Here is a 21,186-nt window from a genome sequence, read left to right as displayed (position 1 = left end):
AACAAAGTGCCATGGTGCTGAAAGGCAACTCTTTTAGACCTGCAGCACACCTCACCGATGTCTCACATCACTCAAACATACTTCTCTGCGACTCCAGACTTCCTCATACTATACCACAACTCTTCTCTTGGCACTCGGTCGTGCGCTTTCTCCAGGTCCACAAAGACACGATGGAGCTCCTTCTGACCTTCTGTGTACTTCTCTATGAACATCCTCAAAGGAAACACTGCATCTGTGGTGCACATATGTTGCGCACATATACTAACTTCTGTCCTTAGTCTATTTTCCACTACTCTTTCCCACAACTTCATCATATGGCTCATCAACTTTATCTCCCTATAGTTGCCACAACACTGGACATCTCCCTTGTTCTTGAAGATGTGCACCAGCACACTTCTCCTCCATTCCTCATGAATCCTCTCGCTCTCAAAGACCTTGCTAAATGTTCTAATCAAAAAGTCTACGGCCACCTCTCCTAAACACTTCCACAGGTATATCATCAGGGCCCACTTTCTTTCCACTCTTTATCCTCTTCAATGCCCTTCTCACTCCAAGCCTTACTTTCAGACTGCAGGTTCTGACCGAGGTGGCCTGGGTCCGATTCGACAGAGACAGAACCGGCAATGCGAAACCACTCTGATCTTGCTTCCTCCTGATCTACATTGGCCACTCCTTCGTTCTTTCTCATTTCCCTCATTCATCAGTACTCTCTCCATCTTCCCAACACGCTTCTGTTATCAGTCAAAACATCTCCCTCTCTGTCCTTGATCACTCTAACCTGCTGCATCTCCTTCCTATCTCTATCTCTCTGCCTTGCAATCCTATACAAATCTCTCTCACCCTCCTAACTGTCCAACCTCCTCATACAAGTCCTCGTAGGCCCTCTGTTTGGCCATTGACTTTTGCTTTTACTTGTCTTTTGCTGGGTCTCCCTGTACTCCTGCCTACTCTCTTCTGTTCTCTCAACATACCACTTTTTCTTAGCTAACCTCTTCTGTTGTACACACTCCTACACTTCTTCGTTCCACCACCAAGTCTCCATTTCCACTTTTCTTCCAGATAACACACCAAGAACTCTTCTACCTGTCTCCCTGATCACCTCAGCCGTAGTTGTCCAGTCATCTGGAAGTCCTTCTTGGCCACCCAAAGCCTGCTTCAATCACTGAAAACAACACAAGACTCTTTCTCTTTCAGCTTCCTACATTTTGTCTTCTTCTCTGTCTTTGCCCTCTTCACCTTCCTCACCACCATTGTCATCCTGCACAAACCATCCTATGTTGTCTGGCCACACTCTCACCCACTACTACTTTACAATCACTAATCTCCTTCAAGTGACACCGTCTACACCAGATGTAATCCACCTGTGTGCTCCTACCTCCACTTCTGTAAGTTGCCATATGCTCCTCTCTCTTCTGGAAGAAAGTATTGACCACAGCCATTTCCATCCTTTCTGCAAAGCCTACAAGCCTCTGATCTTCAGTGTCCCTATCCTGGATACCAAACGTTCCCATCACTTCCTCGTCACCTCTGTTTCCTGCACCATGTCCAATGAAGTCTGCCCCAATGCCTACTCTCTCACCTCTCGCAATACTCTCCTGCAGTTCATATAATTCGCTTCAGAAGGTCACACTTCACCTGTGGGGCATAAGCACTAACTACATTGAAGAAGACCCCTTCAATTTCCAATTGGTCTCCTGGACACATGGAATATCCACTTTCCTCCTCTGCATCATGTCAGCCAACTCTCTTGCCTTCCCTGTCATAGTTCCCACAATCAGAGTCCCTACTCTCAATCCTATTCTCTTGTCTTTCTTCTTCTCCGTCTGTCTATTGACACACCTCCCCCCTCTCCTTTTCCTTCTTCAGCCAACAGAAGTCCAATTTCCATCAGCACCCTGCTGGTTAACAGCACTGATGGCGGTCGTTGTTAAACCGGGCCCCGACCAATCCGGTATGAGATTAATTTGTCTGATCCGCATCTTTTAGTTTGGACAGTTTTTATGTCGGATGCCCTTCCTGATACAACCCTCTGCAATTATCTGGGCTTGGGACCTGCTTAAGAAGAAACAGTCTTTTACTCGTTGAGGACTCATTAGAACCAAAACAAGAATATCATACCAAAAAGAAATCAAACCCTTTCCATGACTGTTTTTTATAATCCCCTCCTCAAAAGAGGAAATGCTAGGTTTGGTCAGAATACCATTTTGTGCAGATGAAATATAACATATCAGCCAGAGATATTTAAAGAAATGCTTCTTCAGAACGTCATAAGTAGGTGACATTTCCTCAAATTACATTAATATTTCCTCCTATAAATCCTGGATTGACTTTTTATCCTTGAAACCCTTTACTGTCCAAAATCGAAAACATGTGTGAACTTGAAATTTACGTTGCCCCATATAGTGAAGAAGTAAGACAAACTCTTAGATATGCCCGAAAATTTCTGAACATCAAACCAAACATTGATCACATTCATTACATAGAAAACTCACAGAGCCAGAAATAATTGAGGGGGAATTAGGACAGAAGATTTTTGTTTGTTTTTTTTCTCCACATGTAAAGAGAGAGTATGTATAAATTCCAGTCATGCTAAGACTGTGTGGGGCTGCGACTGTCCAAAAATATGGTCTTCTGGATGTACTGTTTAACAGTGACATTGGAATCTAAAATTTCCACTGAAACAATTTGTATTAACTAGATGATTCTATTTAAATGTCAAATTTCTCATATTCAGAAACATTGTCGTCATGTGCTTCATAATTTCATTGTTCATTTGATATAGCATGACCACTTTTATTTCTGTTAATTGTTCCATGTATATACTGTATCGTACATTCCATACTTTGTATGTGGTGACTTATAAGAACTGCTCATTTTTAAAGGACCATTGAGCAATGTTAACTGCTCCTTTTGTGTTACACAGTTTATTTTGGGCCTGATGAGCAGTACGGCAAATTTGTATTTTATTGAACGAGCCTCTTTCAACTTTTGTACTTGTTCTTTTACTCTGTTCTGTCGAGTCTGCTTCGTTGATAGGGTCTCTGTTTCAAGTAATAAATCACAGTTCGAAAACACTATCGCGCCACAGACAACGTCTTTCCAGACGGGAGGGTCGCGTGTGCTGCTCGGTGATTGGTCACATCCCTGCGTATGGGATGGCTTGCTCTGCGATTGGCTGATGCATCAGCAAGATAGCGTCATGTCATCTGATGAATCCCCGCCCACAAGTACTGAGTCGCATGATGTGGAGCCACAGTGATGAGCCAATTGGAGAAGCCTATATTCACGTGAAAACTTTCCAATCTCCTGGCTTTTCAGGGGTAGGCAGGTCGGCTTCAATAATAATATAAATATATAACATAATTTAAAAGAGTTTGACTTACAAAATTGAATGCTTGTCGGACATTAGAATGATACAGATGCAAACAAGGCAAAAATAATGCGGTTCATTCACACAATTACAGAATTATTCCGTCACACAATACAGATAATATGGTTTTCTATTTGATTGATTTAATTGGTCTTACTTAAATTGTATGTAAAATAATTTCACAACCAAGAAAAACTATTGGGCACATGAACGCACCGTTCTGACGTCAAACAAATGGGCGTGGTCTGCCAGGTCACACTGGAGACTGACACCACGCTCTGTCAGTGAGCGCTGCTAGCTGTCTTGGTAAGCCGAGCCTGGGAGGTACGGCTAACCGGTGTGCTAATTTCCCCTGCCTCTCACCTCGCTTACTTTCACAAGTCCCCTCAGTTTAACTGGTGGAACGACCGAGCAGCGAACGCCGCAGAGATGTCTAAAGACGCTGATGGAAAGAGCGAGAACATCATGGACATGGAGAGCAAGGTGTTGTGGTACCCGGACTCTAAAAGGAACACCCAGATGGACAAATTCAGGGTACAAATCAACGGGAACTATGGTCTTAACATAGGTAAGCCCTTGGTAAGTCAGTGTGTGTACATTCGCTCCGTGGTGGAAGGTAATGTTTGTTCACTCCGCTCCATCTGCATAGGTATTGCTAAAGACTCACACCTCTTTATAAACTTACATATCTACAAGGAAGACAGTTATAAAAACAACAATAACGAATGTAATAATAATAATGGTGTTAGTTGTGTCATCTGTGGCGACGACATACCACATCATTGACGCACAAATCTCTGAAGAACCAGACTCACAAACCACTGAACAGATCCTTCCCACTCAAAGGAACAAGTTTGTCTACCTGACACTTCACACATACATTACTTCAGTTTGGTGAAACCTGAATAGCTGGTAGACAAAACCAAAACAAAAGCATATTAACCATTTGAGTTTTGACGCCACAATTTCAAAGTGCTGCAAATGCTTCAAAAACTGTGAGCAATATAGGCATGATGTAAATGAGAAAAACTCTTCAGTTTGACTTCACTTTGAAGTTTGGAATGAAAGAAACACCCTCTCATCTAAGTGGTTTATTATGACGTCACCTGGTGCGGGTCATCGTGAAATTGCTAACTTTTACGGATTCAAAAATGATGCGGGGCTGTAAATACCACTGCTGCATCTCCGCTGTTCGCTGTGTTTTCTTCTGCAGCTTCTACCGCTTCTTCTGCTATTTCCGTGTTTTTTTTTCCACAGTCCTGCTTTCGCCGAAGTACACCAATATGTGCTTCTTTGGACTGTCACGGCAAACAGACTCGCTGTCACTAAGCTCTGTGCATCACTTTCCATCTCTCGATATGATCTTTCTCAGTGTGTGAATATTCCTTTTCAGAATGTCAGTCAGTGTAATTATCACTTCAGGTCTCTGTCATGCTCCTACTACGAAACTACAGCCTCCCCCGGGTGGTTGTTAATCTCTATTTACTCCAAAACTTTGATAGAAACACGCCCATAAACATTGCTCTGATCAAAGTTACAGGTGTCAGTCATTTGCTTGTGAAGTAGAAACTATATCAAGCTTCAAGTTTGGCGTTGCCAATTTTGGGGGGAAATTTGTTTTCTGCATTATTTACAAAATTCAGGCAATAAATAATTCTACAGTAGCATCAACACAAAATCTAATACAATCAACATTTAAACACATCTTCCCTGTTGGCCAGACCTACATATGATGCAGCCTTTTAGCTAGGATTTTGAAACAGACCGTCCAAAGCCCCGCCCCCAACACCCCGCCTCTAGCCCCTCCCCTTCCGACACACCAGGTCATTTACTGACATGACAAGTTGCTTTGTGAAAAAGAAAGTGTATCAAATAGGTGTATCAAAAATCTACTATTCTCCCTCAATCTGTTGGCTAGGCCACTGACTGCATTACATGTTGTCTGTAACATTCAGTCCACACTTTTCTGTAACTTGTGTCAAAAGTGCAATCAAAATCAGGATTATGAACTGCAGTCATCCACACTCAAATGGCCAGGTGCCATGCTTTGGTTTTGGTTTCGTGCAGCGCGGAGCTGCAAACCATGCTGTGATTTCACATTTGCTGTCACAGTAAATTGCAAATAATGAAACTTTCCCAGATTTGCGTCACTTTTCACAGGTTAATTTCTTTTCGGTTTGTTCCTCTCCACTCCAACTTGGAGCGGTGCTGCACGTAGCTCCGCAAGAAATCGAATCCTTGTTGATTAGAAGCGGTGAAGTAGCGCAAGCAACATTTGGTAAACACTTAGTTTCAATAAACATCAAGTTTGTAATTCCATAAGAGGTCATCTTTACCTTTACCTAAAACATGGAAAGATGGTTAGTACTTAATACTTAAAACACTGGTATTGGTCGATTCCCAAATCCCAGGAATCGGTATTAGGAACATAATGTCGTTATGTTTTCTTAATACCAAAGCCAAATCTGATTGACAAATATCGGCCTAATATTTGTTATCGGCTTTATCTATTCAACCAGATATCGATATCGGAACTGAAAAAAAAGTGATCATAATAATTTTCTCATATTGTTTGAACTTGATTGTTCTCTCTTGTTTCATGATAGTTTTCAGAATGCCAATTTTGAAGTTTTTTTATAGAGCTAACTGTAGAGACTACAATTATTTAAAAAGTTTGGCCTTCAACAAACAGTGAAGCTAGTAACATTTAAAATGACTGTAAAATGACTCTTGCACAACAAAGCAAATAAAGTAATTGTGAAGCAAACCAATGTTTCCAATCTGATTGTTAATACCTATATAATACCCCACTTGTAGTGTCATTACACTTGTTACCATGAAAAGGGTGTTTCAATCTGGTAATTTCACCAAATATGATCAAAATTTGTGGATTCTCCACCTCTTTTGAAGCCGTAGTTTGGCTGCCATATTTATTTGCTGGGGTAATGTCGCGGTTATCCACATCTCACAAGTTGCCACAATCTCAATCTCTCTTCCAAAATTTAAACAGTTGTTTACAAAACTAACCAACCCATAGCTCCCAAGTGCCGTGCACCGTGCTGCGCTGAGCTGGGGTTTCAAAATGCTGGCTAAAAGCCTGCCCCGCCCTTGGTTAATATGATCATATTTTTGTTGTTAATGTCAAACAATCAAGTGTTTTGTTTCTCTCTCTCTCTCTCTCTACCAGTCACCTATCATGACTTGTATGAGTGGTCGGTGGAAAACTATTCTGACTTTTGGATGGAGGTGTGGCGCTTCTGTGGGATAGTGAGCTCCAAAACATTTGACGAGGTAAGACAACCATGAATGTTTGTTATTAATGGCATAAATATATGGAATGGTTTGAATGCGCGTGAATGGTGATGCAGTGGAAGATGGCTGGTTTGTCGGTATTGCAATGCAGCTCCAGGTGCATGGTCCATATTCGATTCCACATCCCTTCTGGCCACTCCCACTGATAATTCAACTGCAGCCACAGATGGACCGACCCATTTCGCAGACTGCTACACCCCCATAATAGTGACTCCCTCGTCCCTGGTTTCAATTTTGAGGTTACATTCAGGGTTTCAAAATCCGTCTTACCTCCAGGGTGAGGTTCGTAGGCCTGGGTGGTGTAGTTCAATTAATGATACTTATCATTCTTGTTTAGAAGGCTTGAAGTCAATATTCTAGCGATTTAATGTTTCCATTTCTACAGTTAATTTCATTTTACTATGTAGACCTGTCGTGATGTCATGATTGTGTCAAAGAAGAAAGGAGGTGCAGTATATTGGACAGTATACGTATTGATCAATGAATATCATGATGTATATGTCGTATCGTGAGCTGAATGTTGCATGGAATTGTGAGATTAGTCTGACGCAACTGCCCTAGAGGTTAGGGTTACAGCTAAATAAATGCTGGCGCAGATTATACGACATCCATTGACCATCATAATCTCTGCTTCAATGACCTCTCTGTTTTCCCTGGTAAACATACTGGAAGGGGAAATGGCAAGTGTACCTATTTGCAAAATGAAATGCGATTGGCCAATCAGCCTCCAATGACTGTTCTTGTGTTGTGACGGAAATGCCCAGCTGCTGCAGCTGGACCCTTCTGTGACATCCTCACGATCTTCATTATTGACTCTTCAAGTTCCGCGGTGGGTCCAATCCAGAGAACACCTTTTCACCAATCAGGTGTTTGAAGGCTGTAATCCATTGGTTGTCCATCAGTTGCTACTTGTTTCAGCTGACACCTGATTGGTGAAACTGTTGTGCTTGCTGGGATGAACAAAAACCTGCACCCTCTGCGGCCCTTTTGTGGATCAGATGGGCCTCAGAGGGACATCCCTGGATCAAGAATATATCCTGTCATTGTCATTGTTTGTATCGTCACTTAATCTCTAGACATTTTTCATTTAATCATGTGTACTTCAGACTTTAATAAAAGCCGTGAGTGTTGAACCACTTCCTTGACCGCTATAGCCAATCAAGAACAACCCTAGATAAACAAAAATGTCACCTTCAGCAAATAGTACCAATCCTAATGTCAACAATATTGAACTGAATGATAGACAATAGATATTTAGGTATATTTGTATTGCCAGAAACCCAATTCTCTCTCCTAAAATGGTTGTTATTGCCGTATTGAAGATTACACCAATACTTTGACCATTTTAGAATTTATTAATGGCCCCTAACTGATGCCGGGTTGTAGCATTAGCGCTGCCTGTGAGAGTGCGTCCACGATCAGTGAACACTCATCGGGGACGCGGAAGAGGACCCTGCTGCCAATACCGGAGTGGATGTCCATCCAATATGCAACTATTTTCACCGGTGTTTAACTGAGGCAGCAGTGCACCGGGAGACTCTGTTCTTATGAACCAAGGCGGAGGACTGCGTCAGGAAACCTATTAGGACCACTCTATCTAATAAAATAAACACGGATCCAGAGACTCAGAGTCGATCAGTGTCATTATCGAAGGTTCCCTCTATTAGAAATAAGTTTGAAACTATGATCGTGAACCGAAGTCCACCACACTCTACAATGCAGTGAGTGTGCTGCGTGTTTATCGAATTTATGGAGAGATGCAGAGTTGTCATCGTGGAGATTGTTTTTGGCGGTATGCCGTGTACGATAAGTTATTGCCCATCCCTACTGCGCTTCATGTATTTTGTCTATGCAATTTTACCATTGACTTCTCTATGAGAACATTACTCAGATCATCCATGAGCATGTCTCTATGTTGTTGTCAGTGATCACCTGGTGCTCACTACAATAAAAGTGCTGCTTCTGTTTTTTTTTGTTTTTTTTTTATAAGAATTTCTAACAAGACCAGCATCTGTTGCTGTGAAGAGGTTTTTGCGGGATGACAGACTTAGCGGCAGGTAGTACTCATCAACGTGGCCACCTTAACTACAGTATATAGCATTGTGAGAGCCATATCTAGATCAGTCAAACGTGGCAGGTAGATTTTGGAGGAGACACCTACTGTCTGATAAAGGCCCATTCTTGCAGGTTCTAACAGGCAGCAACTTAGAACACCACAAGTTCAAATGCGCCTTGCCATTGGATGAGGAAAGTTTGCAAATTATGTGAAGTGACTGGAACAGACCTCATACAGAGCTTTGCTGCGCTTCCACTTATGTGGCACATTTCTTTACATTTAAATCTTTTTTTTTGTTCTCTTTGTTTTTGGCTTCCTGCTGATCACAACTACATCAGCCATATTTGGTCGTTAGCTTGATGTTACAAATTCAATAGTTTTTATAAGCTACAAGACTTGTAATGTGGCCGAGTGCCTGGATGTCATGTGAGAGTTTGAGTGTGTGTCATTGTTGAGATTTATCATTTATGCAGCTGAAGTCTGGTAGGAGTCGAATGCATATCTGTTCTGGATGCTGAACATAATGTCAGATATTTAATAACAGACTCACAGAGAGGATTAGCTGCTCATTGATGTTGGTGTTCTGGTGTCACAAGGTGACGGTTCATTCATTTTGTGCAGGCCTGGCCAAGCTGCATGAAACTTTCCCCACTTTCATGCGGCTCTTCACCAAATGTGCTCATCCGGCTTGGGGCACGTTCAATGCTGATGTGAGTCGCGGTCCTAAGTCTTGGACCGTCATCAGGCTTTTAGCTCGGAGTTTGAAGCAGGGCGCCCATAGCCACGCCCACACGTCCCGCCTCCAACCCATAGCTCCACCCCCCGCCCAGGTTTCACCCCTGCCAAATCGGTCCTACCACTTCTACATTAGCTGAAAGACGCATTGTTATTGGCTGACACGTACGGGTTTTTGTTTTTACGACTAAAATTACCTTCAGATGTTAATAATTATCTGCTGTGGGGTTTATTTTGATTTTTGTGCGATATAAAATAAAAACAGTGCCCTGCATGTCAGCCAATCACAACGCATCTTTCAGCTAACGCGGAAGTGGTAATACCTATTTGGTAGGGGTGAAAACTCCTTCATAGGTGCATATTTTCCCTGGTAAATGAATAAAAATGTATCTGGATATGTATAAGGACCTATGGTGGAGACTATTGTGATTTCATGCGCGATATTAAAGAAAAAAAGCTCCGTACATGTCACGACGCGTTGTTCCGCAGAGTGCGGAGAAGAACGGACATAAACTTCACAAACAATTCGATGACAAACATCGTATTTTGTTCATATAAATGCTACACATGTGGTAGAAAGAGCCTTGAAATCCTTTATTTCAATTTCATCTGGCTCATTGAAACATTTAAAGAAAAAAGATATCATATATGCTGGATGTGACGTCATCACTTGGCAGCAGGTAGGACACATTTGGTAAGCGGACACATTTGGTCCCTACACCGGTGCCGGGGCAGGGTTGACACACGGGGAATTTATCATATTCAGTGAAAATACTGCGCGGAAACTTATATGATGAGACTATGATTGGGGCATTATGCAGGCACTGATTAAAAATTTAGGCTGTCTGTCTGAAAAAAAAATGCTCTGTCTGAAAGAGAAATGGGCATCCAATTTTTCATGTTTTGCAGTTCAGGGCGTCTACGGGACGTCCAGACACCCCCCTTGTCAAAAGCCTGACCGTCATCTGATCCATGATGAACACGATTTACATTACTTAGTTCCACGTTTCACTTTGTTTTTCCCTAAACTAAATGTATGGCATGTGTTTCACCCATTATTCATAACTGATCGTTGTTAAGTATGTTTAATTCAGATGAAGTGAAGATAAGACACTCCAGTCTGCAGTGTCTTATAAAAAATTAAATGGAGCACACATTTCTATATATGCTGCTTGATATACACCGGATGCGAACCAGCAACCTTGTGACACACAGGGATGTGCTATAACCGCTATACTGCTGCAAAGTCACCAGCTTTTCAGGTGAGCCTTACAGCCTTATATATTTGTAGGATGTGGCTCAGTAAAACAACGTGGCTCTTGGCCTCTGACTGGTTGGCCCCTTCTGATTTAGTGAGTGTAGGCATTTCTGTGGTGTGGCAGGATTTTTGTGTACACAGGGATGAAAAACATACAACTGGGCTGAGTACTGCTACACCCATATTTGACAGTGAATAGCTCTGTCTCCTGTTCAGTTGCTCATAAACTCATTATCCCACTATGATTGGTTTCCTTCATGAGTTTGCGGTTAGGTTTGGAATCCAGCTTGTGTCTTTGGTCCTTGCTTAAATGTTTTCCTTGTACCACTCTGGTTTCCTCGCACTGTCACAAAATAATGAATGAGATTTCATTGTTGACTCAATGGTATTTGTCAGCCATTGTCTTAACATGTGATAGGCCATTGACCTCGGACCAGGATGAGGTTGGATTTTGTCCATCCATTTGCATTCATCGTGAATGGTCTCTCCTTAATTGACAGTTACATCTCTTCTTCCCTGTGTGGTCTGTGTGTTTGTTTTTGACCAGGTGGTGGACACATCCAAGCAGATCTCAGATGTCCCAGAGTGGTTTAAAGGTGCCCGCCTGAACTACGCAGAGAATCTGCTCAAACATGCTGATCAGGACAAAGTGGCTCTTTATGCTGCAAGTAAGAGGAGTTTTTATAGGTCTCTACAAGATGTTTTATTTTTTTTCCCCCAAATTCTGTTTGAATATGTGGCAGTCCTGTTTTTATATTTATATTTTTTATATAATATGCTTTTTTATTATTGAGGTAAAAATTCGAGCAACACATTTTTTTCTCAATACTGTTTCGTATTGTACATTAAATACATCCGAACGATATAAACTTCTTGAAAAGTATCTCAAACAAGTTGTAAGATTAATGAGTCCTTGAACTCACATAGAAATTAGGGACGTACCAAATGTTTGGTGGCTGAATATATATATACCACTGGAGCCGATTAACTGGTGTGACATGATCACTCAAAGAAACAACACAGAGCAGCCTGAACGATTCTTTTTGCTTCAAATTGTCAACACGATGTAATGGAATGTGTTTTCCAAACAGGCTTTTTGTACATCTATTTGTACAAAAATAACTTTTTATAAAAACAAACATCTGAGTCAAATTGTTAGCAGTAATGAACTCAGTAGCTACTGCCACATGAACACTTGGTCTTGGTCTCTGCAGGAGTCCCCTGGGCTTTTACTTCACTGACCATGATTAATTAAAAAAAAAGATGTTTTAGATTTTTAGATTTTTGATTCTTTCCCTTACTACGAGTTAAATGTTAATCTTCTTTCATATATTTATACAAGATAAGCATACAGTTGTATCTGCTGTGTATCTGTGATGGTTAACTATATAAATATCTATCTATCTCTATCTCTATCTCTCTATACATATATAGATATAGATAGATAGAGAGATATTTGGCGAAATTACCAAACAAACATTTTTTTTAATCACGATTCTTTCCCCTACTACAAGCTAAATGTCCACAGTTTTGATAATCTGACATTTCTGATAATCTTATATATATATATTTATGCAAGATAAGCAACATGTATATCAGCTGTGTATCTGTTTACTGAACACACACACATTTAAACATTTATTCATTCAACAAATTCTACATTCTACAAAATATATGTGAAGGCTTGCCTTTTGGTTAAATAAATAGACATGAATTTTGATCTGTTAAGCTGTTGTGCTCTCGTTCGGCAAGTGCTGTATGCCTAGCAGTGGGGAAGCAGGGGGTGCGGGCTTTGTGCCAAAAGAAACAGCAAAATATTCCTCTGAGTAAAAAAAGAGTTAGATTTGTAAACAATTATGTAAGTCTCAACGCGTAGAGTCTATAACTAACTATGATTTGGAAGCTTACCACATCAGAATTACCTGATGTTGATCACCGATGATCAACTTCTGCCAGCAGGGTGCAGACATGGATTCTTGATTCCAATATAATCCCATGTGTCAGGTGAACTGTGAAACCTGAAGAGAGAGTACAGCATGAAGACGAACTAGATTTACACCATAGATAACCTGTTTAAAAAATTAAGATGTTAAGTTAATTTTCTTTTTGCTTGTACTTTTAGGATAAAAAATTTAGGAAAAAAATATTAACATATTATATATATATATATATTAACATAAATTTAAGTTTTTATATTATATTTAATTTGTATACGTTTTAGTTATTTACAATTAAAAACATTGAAATATAATGATATGAGCTGCTAAAAAAATAGGATACCCACAAATAAAATGGAAAAAAAAACATTTAAAAAAAATAAAATTGGAAAAAAAAAACTACATTTGGAGAAAAACAAAACACATTTTATACAGTGGTTTGCCTTTCAGCACCTGAGTGATTTAAAAAAAACAACTGCAATTCTAATGCACTTACATTGGTACCCTCATGTTCATTGTCTCACTGCCATTAATTAGATGTTATAAATGAACAAAATTATCTTTGACGTGTGCAAAAAACACATTAGATGTTGGATCACCTGGTGATCTTTTCCTTTTGCAAATGTCTTTGTTTCCGTCTCCCATGGACAGCACTGAACATTGAACAGCCGTTGCCTACACTAACTGAAGGACACGTCATTGCAAACTGCAAATATTGTGAATTCAAGACAAATACTACACAATGACTACATAATTACATAATTACCTATGCTAAGGAGTCTAAGTTTTCTGTGGCTTGCCCAGTTTGTCTGTGTTTAAAGTAACATGAAACATGATGGACAGATTTTGATTCAATTTTCAGGAAATATGTGTACAAATGATTCCATTTAGTGAGCTGGATGCATGAGTTTCTTTTTTTTTTTTTATTGGTGGAGGTTTGTGTTTTTTTTAGTTAGGAAATACTATCACTTGAGGGAGTCTGGTACATACACAAACTGGTTTGTTTAAGGACTAGGTCGACTAGTCCTTAAACAAGGACTCGACAACCTAAAGTATAAAACAGCACAGAGCCTCATACGTCAATTCTTGATGAGATTATTGTTTCCAGCGTACCAGCAAACAAATGTGTGCACTACGCATGCACACCAATAAAAGTTTTGTTTCTGCTCGTTCAAAATGTACTAACTCCACTCTCTTTCTTAGCCGAGGCCAATGATGAGATCTTGAAGGTGACATTCGGGCAGCTGCGGAAGGACGTGGCCTTGTTTGCGGCTGCCATGAGGAAAATTGGTGTCCGGCCCGGAGACAGAGTCGTCGGTGAGTCACGCCTTTTTGCCAACACTCTGTTTTACAACACCACAGTATTAGGTAGTATTAGGAAATAATCCCCGTCAATATACTTTATGACATGAGACGATACACTGTGCTGCACGCGTCATGCACTGTGAAAGTGAATCTACAGCTTCAGCGACGTCTTAGAAAGGGTTACAGGAAAGATGGACACTGCAGTCTGGGAAATCCATTATCTAAATGACTTAAGCTCATTAGTAATCCCAATAGGACGGAGCTGGAGGAAGACGGATGACATCACAACACGTTTTCTTCACAAATCTACAAACATGAGATTTAGAATACATATCAGAGGTGCTGGTGTGTTTTGTGCTGACGAGGTCTGACAGATTTGAAAGCACTCTAACCGATGAGAACCAGTTGCCCTACCAATCAGTTTCACACCCCACTCTCATAGAAATGGAAAACCCTGGAGAGCAGCCGGATGGCTGCTCTTCTCTCGACAAAACCGTCTATTGCCTCATAGATTTTTGGTACTCTTCCTTGGAGTGCCAAAGGGGTCTATGACACGACCACTATATCAGGGCCCTATGAAACTGGTGTATTCTTTCCCAAGTTCAAATTATTCTTATTTTTTTGGGGGTGGGGAGACTTTTGTTTTTGTTTTTGTTTTTTCTTTATAGGAATCATGTTTTTTTAACCTATCACTTATTTCAGTGCCAAATGCATTGTTCAATTGTCAACAACTGTATACATATTAAATAGATACATCATTTATTACACTTTTTTTCTCAATACTGTATTTTACAGTGGTTTAACAACAGTCATACATTTTAAGGTTAACAAGTTATTTATGTTGTACGACTAATGAGTCTTTGTGATATACTCTTTCTTTTATTTTCTCTGTTTACCTAGCACACACTGTAAGCACACACACACGCACACACGCTGGTTTGCCGGATGGATGCATCATCATTTCCATCTACATGTAAAGGAGGCATTACATTGTAGCCTTTGTTACTTAGCCGTGATGGGAATGAATATAACCGCTGTCCCCACCTCACCTCCTTGTTTATTGGTGTTTCAGTGTGTGGCGAAATCATGTAGTTTAAAAACTACATTACCGTAATTTCCGGACTATAAGCCGCTACTTTTTTCTCGCGGTCTGAACCCTGCGGCTTATAAAACGATGCGGCTAATATATTGATTTTTACAGGGATATTCCAATCAATCGGCCACCGATTATGAAAGGCTGAACTCGTGGTGATCTGTGAATGCCGACCACTGCCTGTCATTGCTGGTCACAAAATCCGATCACATGTGACAGCAGCCGTTCTGATGAGGCACCGCCCGCGGTTTGTGATGCGTCTGCTCCTCCCTGCCTACTCGCCACTCGCTTGGCAACGGCGTGTCTAATGCGGAAGCTTTTTTCAGTCTGTCATGTCAAGTTTGCATCCTGCAGCACATGCACGTTAAAGGGCCTCAACGCCACGAATTCAATAGGATATTTAAAACACCAGCACTTGACGGAGCACAGAGAGTTTTCTGGTGCTCATGAAAGTGAAACTGCAGGAACCAGCGGTCACTCGCGACACTCGCCGGTCTGAGCGTGACGTTCAGAACGCGAAGCATATTGCCCAAGAAATCATCATTAATTTCACCGCGCCAGATGAGCAGCCTTTCTCAGGTGTCGTTTTAAGACGGAATCAACCGGGACCGAATCCGCTGCAGTCTTGTGTGTGTCAGATGCAGCGTTCGCGGTGAATCTGAAACCTTTGCAACCGTCCAGAGTGAGAACTTTCATGAAAGAAGTTGAAGACAGCTACTTCAGCTGAGTGCTCTCCCTGTCTCTCTTTTTAGAGTCTAATGAGCATGCTCTTTGCTGGCAAAAATTTTGAGCTTCGTCACAAACCGATGACATCACGGGCGTTTTATTTACCTTTAAAGCGCTCAAATTGCGCTGTTTTCGCCCGCGTGTCCGCAGCTCTGCTGACAGAGACGATCTACTGGAGGGTGAAAACAGCGCTTTCTGAACACTTTAAATGTAAATAAGATGTGAGGAGTTCATGACTGGAGTTCAGAACATTGGCAAGATTGTTTCATGAGTCAGTCTCGACACTGGACCCCGTTTTCAAAACTAGTACTAGAGGATCGCGAGAAGTGATCCTCATGCATTTTCTGTGGCGCAGACAGCAACGGTGCACCCGCGGCTTATAGAGCGGTGCGGCTTATGTATGAACAAAATCCATTTTCCTTCTTAGATTTGGTGGGTGCGGCTAATATTCCGGTGCGCTCTGTAGTCCGGAAAATACGGTACTTGGAAATGGATAGTCAGTGTTCTTTCGCATGCCATTATTTTGTCGTGGTGACATTTCATCTTACGAACACTGTAAATAGCTCTTAAAACATGAAAAGCGTAATAGGGTACCTTTATTTTAAGTGGGCCATTTTAAGCATATTGGGCTCAAAATGAAACAAATCTGAAATCATGGGGGGGGAAATACCAGTACTTCAAAATATGTACTGATTTATTGATTTAAGGTGGGTCATGTCATTCTCATGAAGTGAATGATATTTGCAGCCATAATACAGTCTTGAAATTCTAGCTGATTATAGTTGGTCTTTTCTATTATTTTTAACTCATTGGCCTATTTCTGCAGGGTCCAGTGACGAACAAGGAACAATCTTCCCAAAGGGATGTTTAGATTGAGTTCTAACTTGCCTTGTTCCAATTGATATGCATTGAGTTGCTTGGCACTAGTCTCTGACGTCATAGTCTGTGCTGCTTCAAATCCAGGCTGAGTTGATACTGGGTTTGGAGTGAGCCTACAGTGTCTATGTGTTCGCCCTGCTCTTGTGCAGGTTACCTTCAGTTTCCATCCACGGTCCAAATAATGCAAAGGTGCTTAGTAGAATAACTAAAAGTCTGAAGAGCCAAATTGTCAAACCTGCCACCCAATTCCTGGTAGTTGGCCCCCTTGTGTTTATGTCTTGTCTTTTTCAAGATCCTACATGTTGTTTTTTTAAATTAACCCATATTCTGCACACATTGACACATTGAAGCCAAATTTCGACTGGATGCTTATGTGCCACAGCACCTGTGCAGGTATTTGCAGGACATCTGGTTTTCCAACTGCAGCATGACAAAGTTTAAACCCAATCAGGCTATGCTATAGTGTAATTTCATGACAGTTACTAAAGCCAGGACACCACCTGTGAAGTTGGGCTGGGAGCAGCGCGATACTAGTGATAGCAATCCAGGTTTTCATACACAAGGAGTCATTTTATTTACAACAACTTGTTTATAGCTCTCTGAACACTTTGGTGTGGTGTTTGTTCAGATGCGTTTGATTCTGCCGTGCATTCACATGAAATGAAATTTGTATTTACAATCAAAAGTTTGACTTTAGTGGCGTTGGAGTTTTGGGGACCCTGATAAAAATATTTTGAAAACCTTTCACTCTCTCTGTAGCCCGCATCAAAAGTTGTGGCCCTGGGTGTGTGTTCACTTCAAGTACATTGAAAAGCCACTGAAAGTAAGATGTTGTTGACAGCACAGTTTTTTACTTTTCCTGTCCAGGCTACTTGCCCAACAGTGTCCATGCGGTCGAGGCAATGTTAGCAGCCGCCAGCATCGGAGCCATTTGGAGCTCCACATCTGTTGATTTTGGAGTCAATGTGAGTTATAACTGAGATCATTTGGTGAACTCGATGGAAACTGGAGCACAATAGCTTGAGCCCTCTACTGTGTGTCTTTCTCACTTCAACTGCCTCTTCTCTTGCATCACCCAGGGCGTCCTTGACAGGTTCTCTCAGATACAGCCCAAACTGATCTTCTCTGTCGCAGCAGTAGTGTACAACGGAAAGACACATGACCACATGGAGAAACTGTGCAGCGTAGTTGAAGGTAAGCCTCATTGGCTCTGTTCTTGGAGTTGAGATGATCAACATAATAATTTCTGTCACATACTATGCTTCCTTCCCTCTCCATCTCTCTGGTGGCACATCTGGTGTCGCATCTGCTGCAGGCCCACTCTTTTGTCATTAGTCTTTTGAACCTGTGATTTGTCAGTGGCGCAGATTGTTTTTAGTGAGGACTGCTTAGACTACATTAGCAGTTCATGACGTGAACACCTCAAATTGGATCACCACGTCATTTAAACTTGAAACATTATTGCAATTTCTCTGAATGGAAGTGACTGTTGAATAATTGAAATAATGTGATCGACTGTAATCGATGTGTCCCTGAATAAGAATGACGTTCCTTTCTAGGTCTACCTGATCTGCAGAAAGTAGTAGTGATCCCGTATGTACGTTCCAAACAAGAGGTTGACATCTCCAAACTCCCCAACAGGTCTGTAGCTTTTGCAGGTCGCCTTGAACTTTTTCTTAAACTTATTTGTAAACTGTTAATATATATCCTTTGGATTTGATATTTGCCCAGGTTTGATGAGTCTACTTATTTATGTCCCATTTCTTCCCTGGATATTTTTGAATTTAGATTAGAAATATTAATGTGCTTGCAGTTTGCAAGTCTGCTGACAGGTGCCTCCTGATTGCTGAGCGCTGCCGCCTCTTGGTGGTGACGAGATGTAATTGCAAGCTGAACCAAGAATGATGACGTCATCAACTGTTTCACATAAATGACCAATGTGTATAATGACTAACAAAAATCCATCTTTAAAAAAAATACCACACAAGAATGCCACTAATTTGGCAAATCAATTGGCAAGCTGTTCTCAACATTTTTATGTGGCTCTTGGGCTCTAAAATGAAATTAAAAACTGGAAATGAAATAATTGGTTAAAGTATTGGGATGTAGCTAATTTCTAAGGGACTCATTAAAGAAATTACAGAATGTTTCTCACATGCATTTGAATATATTTCTCTCAACAGTGAATTCCTGGATGACTTTCTCGCATCAGGTCTTGGGGAGGGCGGGCAGTTTCCGCAGTTGGAGTTTGAGCAGGTTCCTTTCAGCCATCCTCTGTTCATCATGTATTCATCCGGAACCACCGGCGCTCCCAAGTGCATGGTTCACTCTGCTGGGGTGAGAAAACTGTCCACACACCTTGCTTTCATCAAACCACATGGTGGCAGCAGATCTCTATCGTTTGTACTTGCTGACATGTTTATCACTTATACAAACCGTCTGAATGAGCAAGAACATCCGACAAATGCGTGATTTGCTCTTTGAGGGCTGGAAAAATTAAAAACAAATTATTGTTTTGACTTCCTTTCAATACATTTGCTTAACTTTTATTGCCCGCCAAACACTGTTCTGTGCTTGCGTCTGTGTATCAGCTCTGTTATCCCTCTGCTGTTATTTTACCATATAGTGTATAAACCACAACATTGGCTTTTTTTGAGTTCTAACTAGGCTATTTAAATAATAATATATCTCCTCCTGATTTCCCTCTGTTCTGCTCCGGCTCCCAATAATTGGGCAGCGCTGTGGAAAAAGACAAGATGCTGAAGATGGTGCCCACATGCAACACCTGTGAATGTGCTAAACAAAGATGTTCCTTTTGAGCGCTAATAAAATCCCCCTGTCGCCTTAGGGTTCACTGATCCAGCACTTGAAAGAACACATTCTCCATGGCAATATGACCAGCAGTGATGTCATCGTTTACTACACCACGGTAGGTCCCAACACTGTAAAAATAGAATGCCTGAGGAAAATACATTTTAATGACCAAATGCTAATTTGAGCTCGGCTAACTGCGATGTGCTGAAGGTCAGGGCTGTTAGTTGAGGAGCTGTTTAGAATAATATTTCATGATTTTTTTTTTCTTGTACTTAGCCATATTCAAATTTGTTAATGTGCTAATCTGTATGTCACAATGTGCTTCTCCAAAATTCAGCTTGTGTGAGCTGAAAAAAAGGGTGTTTGAAAGCTTATAACCCGATTGTCACTGCTTGTGTACTTTTGACCTCCAGACCGGCTGGATGATGTGGAACTGGCTGGTGTCAGCGCTGGCGGTTGGAGCTTCAGTGGTTCTCTACGACGGCTCACCACTGATGCCCACGCCAAACGTGCTATGGAACCTCACTGATCAGCTAGGGTGAGTTTGATGCAGTGTATGAAACTTGATTCATTTGAAATGTCAGAACTATTTATAAGAATATTTGAAATCGTATTTAAAAACTGCACACATGGACAGGTCACACAAGCAGATGTGCTGGTTTGGAAACAGACAGATCCCCCCTAAAAGAAAGAAACAAAAAAAACCCCAAAAAACTGTAATTGATCGAGAAGGGTTCCGACAGAATCAAGGACAAACAAGGAAATAGAAGAGACATTGGAAACAATAAAATGCATACATTTTATTCATGAGAAGTAAATCTCTCTTCGTCCGTCCCTTCTTAATTTTATGAGGAGTGGACGCGTTCCTGTCGGTGTGAATGGTGTGAATTTTTCCGATTAAAAACACGATGATAACCACCATAATGATGCCCACCTCCATGATGCGTTATTTCCCACTTGTTTCAATACTTCCAGTTTGTTTTAAAACATTCGCTGTCCTGAGATTTCATCTTTTATCTTCTTTTTCATCTTTATGATTATTGTGAAGGCATTGTGGCTCTCACTGAAGCCATGGCTGTGTGCCACAATTGTTCATATGTAGTGTAAACCCTGTATTCAATCATTTTATTTCTCTATTTTTTTTAATGCTGGTATTTTAATTAATTTCATTTTATTTGCTTTCATGAATTGTTTTTGTTTGTTTTGTTTTTTTCTCAAATACTGCTGAAGTCCCCTTTTTCATTGGTACTTGAGTACGACGGAATTTGAAAAAGTTAAATCATAGAAATGACTGCTCTCACTGGGGGTCAGCTTTTGGTCAAAGTGTGATCAAAGGCAAACAAGTTTTTTTGGCTCACACAAGGTCATTCAAGCCAGTCAGTAATTAATCTAAGAATACGAAGTATCTAAAAGTGCAACCACTCTTGCGCTCCAGTGCTGCTTTCTCGCTGAACATGTTCCGCCCCAATCGCTGACAAAAGTAAAGCTTGTCAGCATTGTCAGCAACACAAAGCTTCCTAGAAGAGTTGGGGATGGGATGGCTCCAGTATCCAGTAGATGCCAATCCAACCAGCGGATACTTCCAATCCATCAGCTGGGTCTGAGCTTCATGTTGTCAGATGAAATCTCTTCCGAGAGAAAGCAACTGCTTAACAAGGTTACTGCAAAATGTGGAATGGATTTCCTGAACGTTGGTGCATC

The 21,186-nt window shown here is 41.0% G+C and overlaps 1 protein-coding gene across 1 annotated transcript in view; it reads left to right on the top strand.

The window, feature by feature from the left end:
* Positions 1-3,523: 3,523 nt before the first annotated feature.
* aacs (acetoacetyl-CoA synthetase) overlaps positions 3,524-21,186 on the top strand; it is a 37,646-nt gene continuing 19,983 nt past the window's right edge. Inside the window, exons 1-10 of the mRNA XM_053871338.1 lie at positions 3,524-3,938; positions 6,558-6,661; positions 11,279-11,399; positions 13,872-13,985; positions 17,539-17,636; positions 17,751-17,865; positions 18,231-18,312; positions 18,855-19,008; positions 19,520-19,600; positions 19,899-20,023. Coding sequence (XP_053727313.1) covers positions 3,800-3,938; positions 6,558-6,661; positions 11,279-11,399; positions 13,872-13,985; positions 17,539-17,636; positions 17,751-17,865; positions 18,231-18,312; positions 18,855-19,008; positions 19,520-19,600; positions 19,899-20,023 — 1,133 coding nt within the window. The 5' untranslated portion in view covers positions 3,524-3,799. The remainder of the gene's footprint in view (positions 3,939-6,557; positions 6,662-11,278; positions 11,400-13,871; positions 13,986-17,538; positions 17,637-17,750; positions 17,866-18,230; positions 18,313-18,854; positions 19,009-19,519; positions 19,601-19,898; positions 20,024-21,186) is intronic.

The sequence above is a fragment of the Synchiropus splendidus genome, chromosome 7 (assembly GCF_027744825.2).
Source record: "Synchiropus splendidus isolate RoL2022-P1 chromosome 7, RoL_Sspl_1.0, whole genome shotgun sequence".
Lineage (NCBI taxonomy): Eukaryota > Metazoa > Chordata > Actinopteri > Syngnathiformes > Callionymidae > Synchiropus > Synchiropus splendidus.
This window is presented reverse-complemented; position numbering and strand designations above follow the sequence as displayed.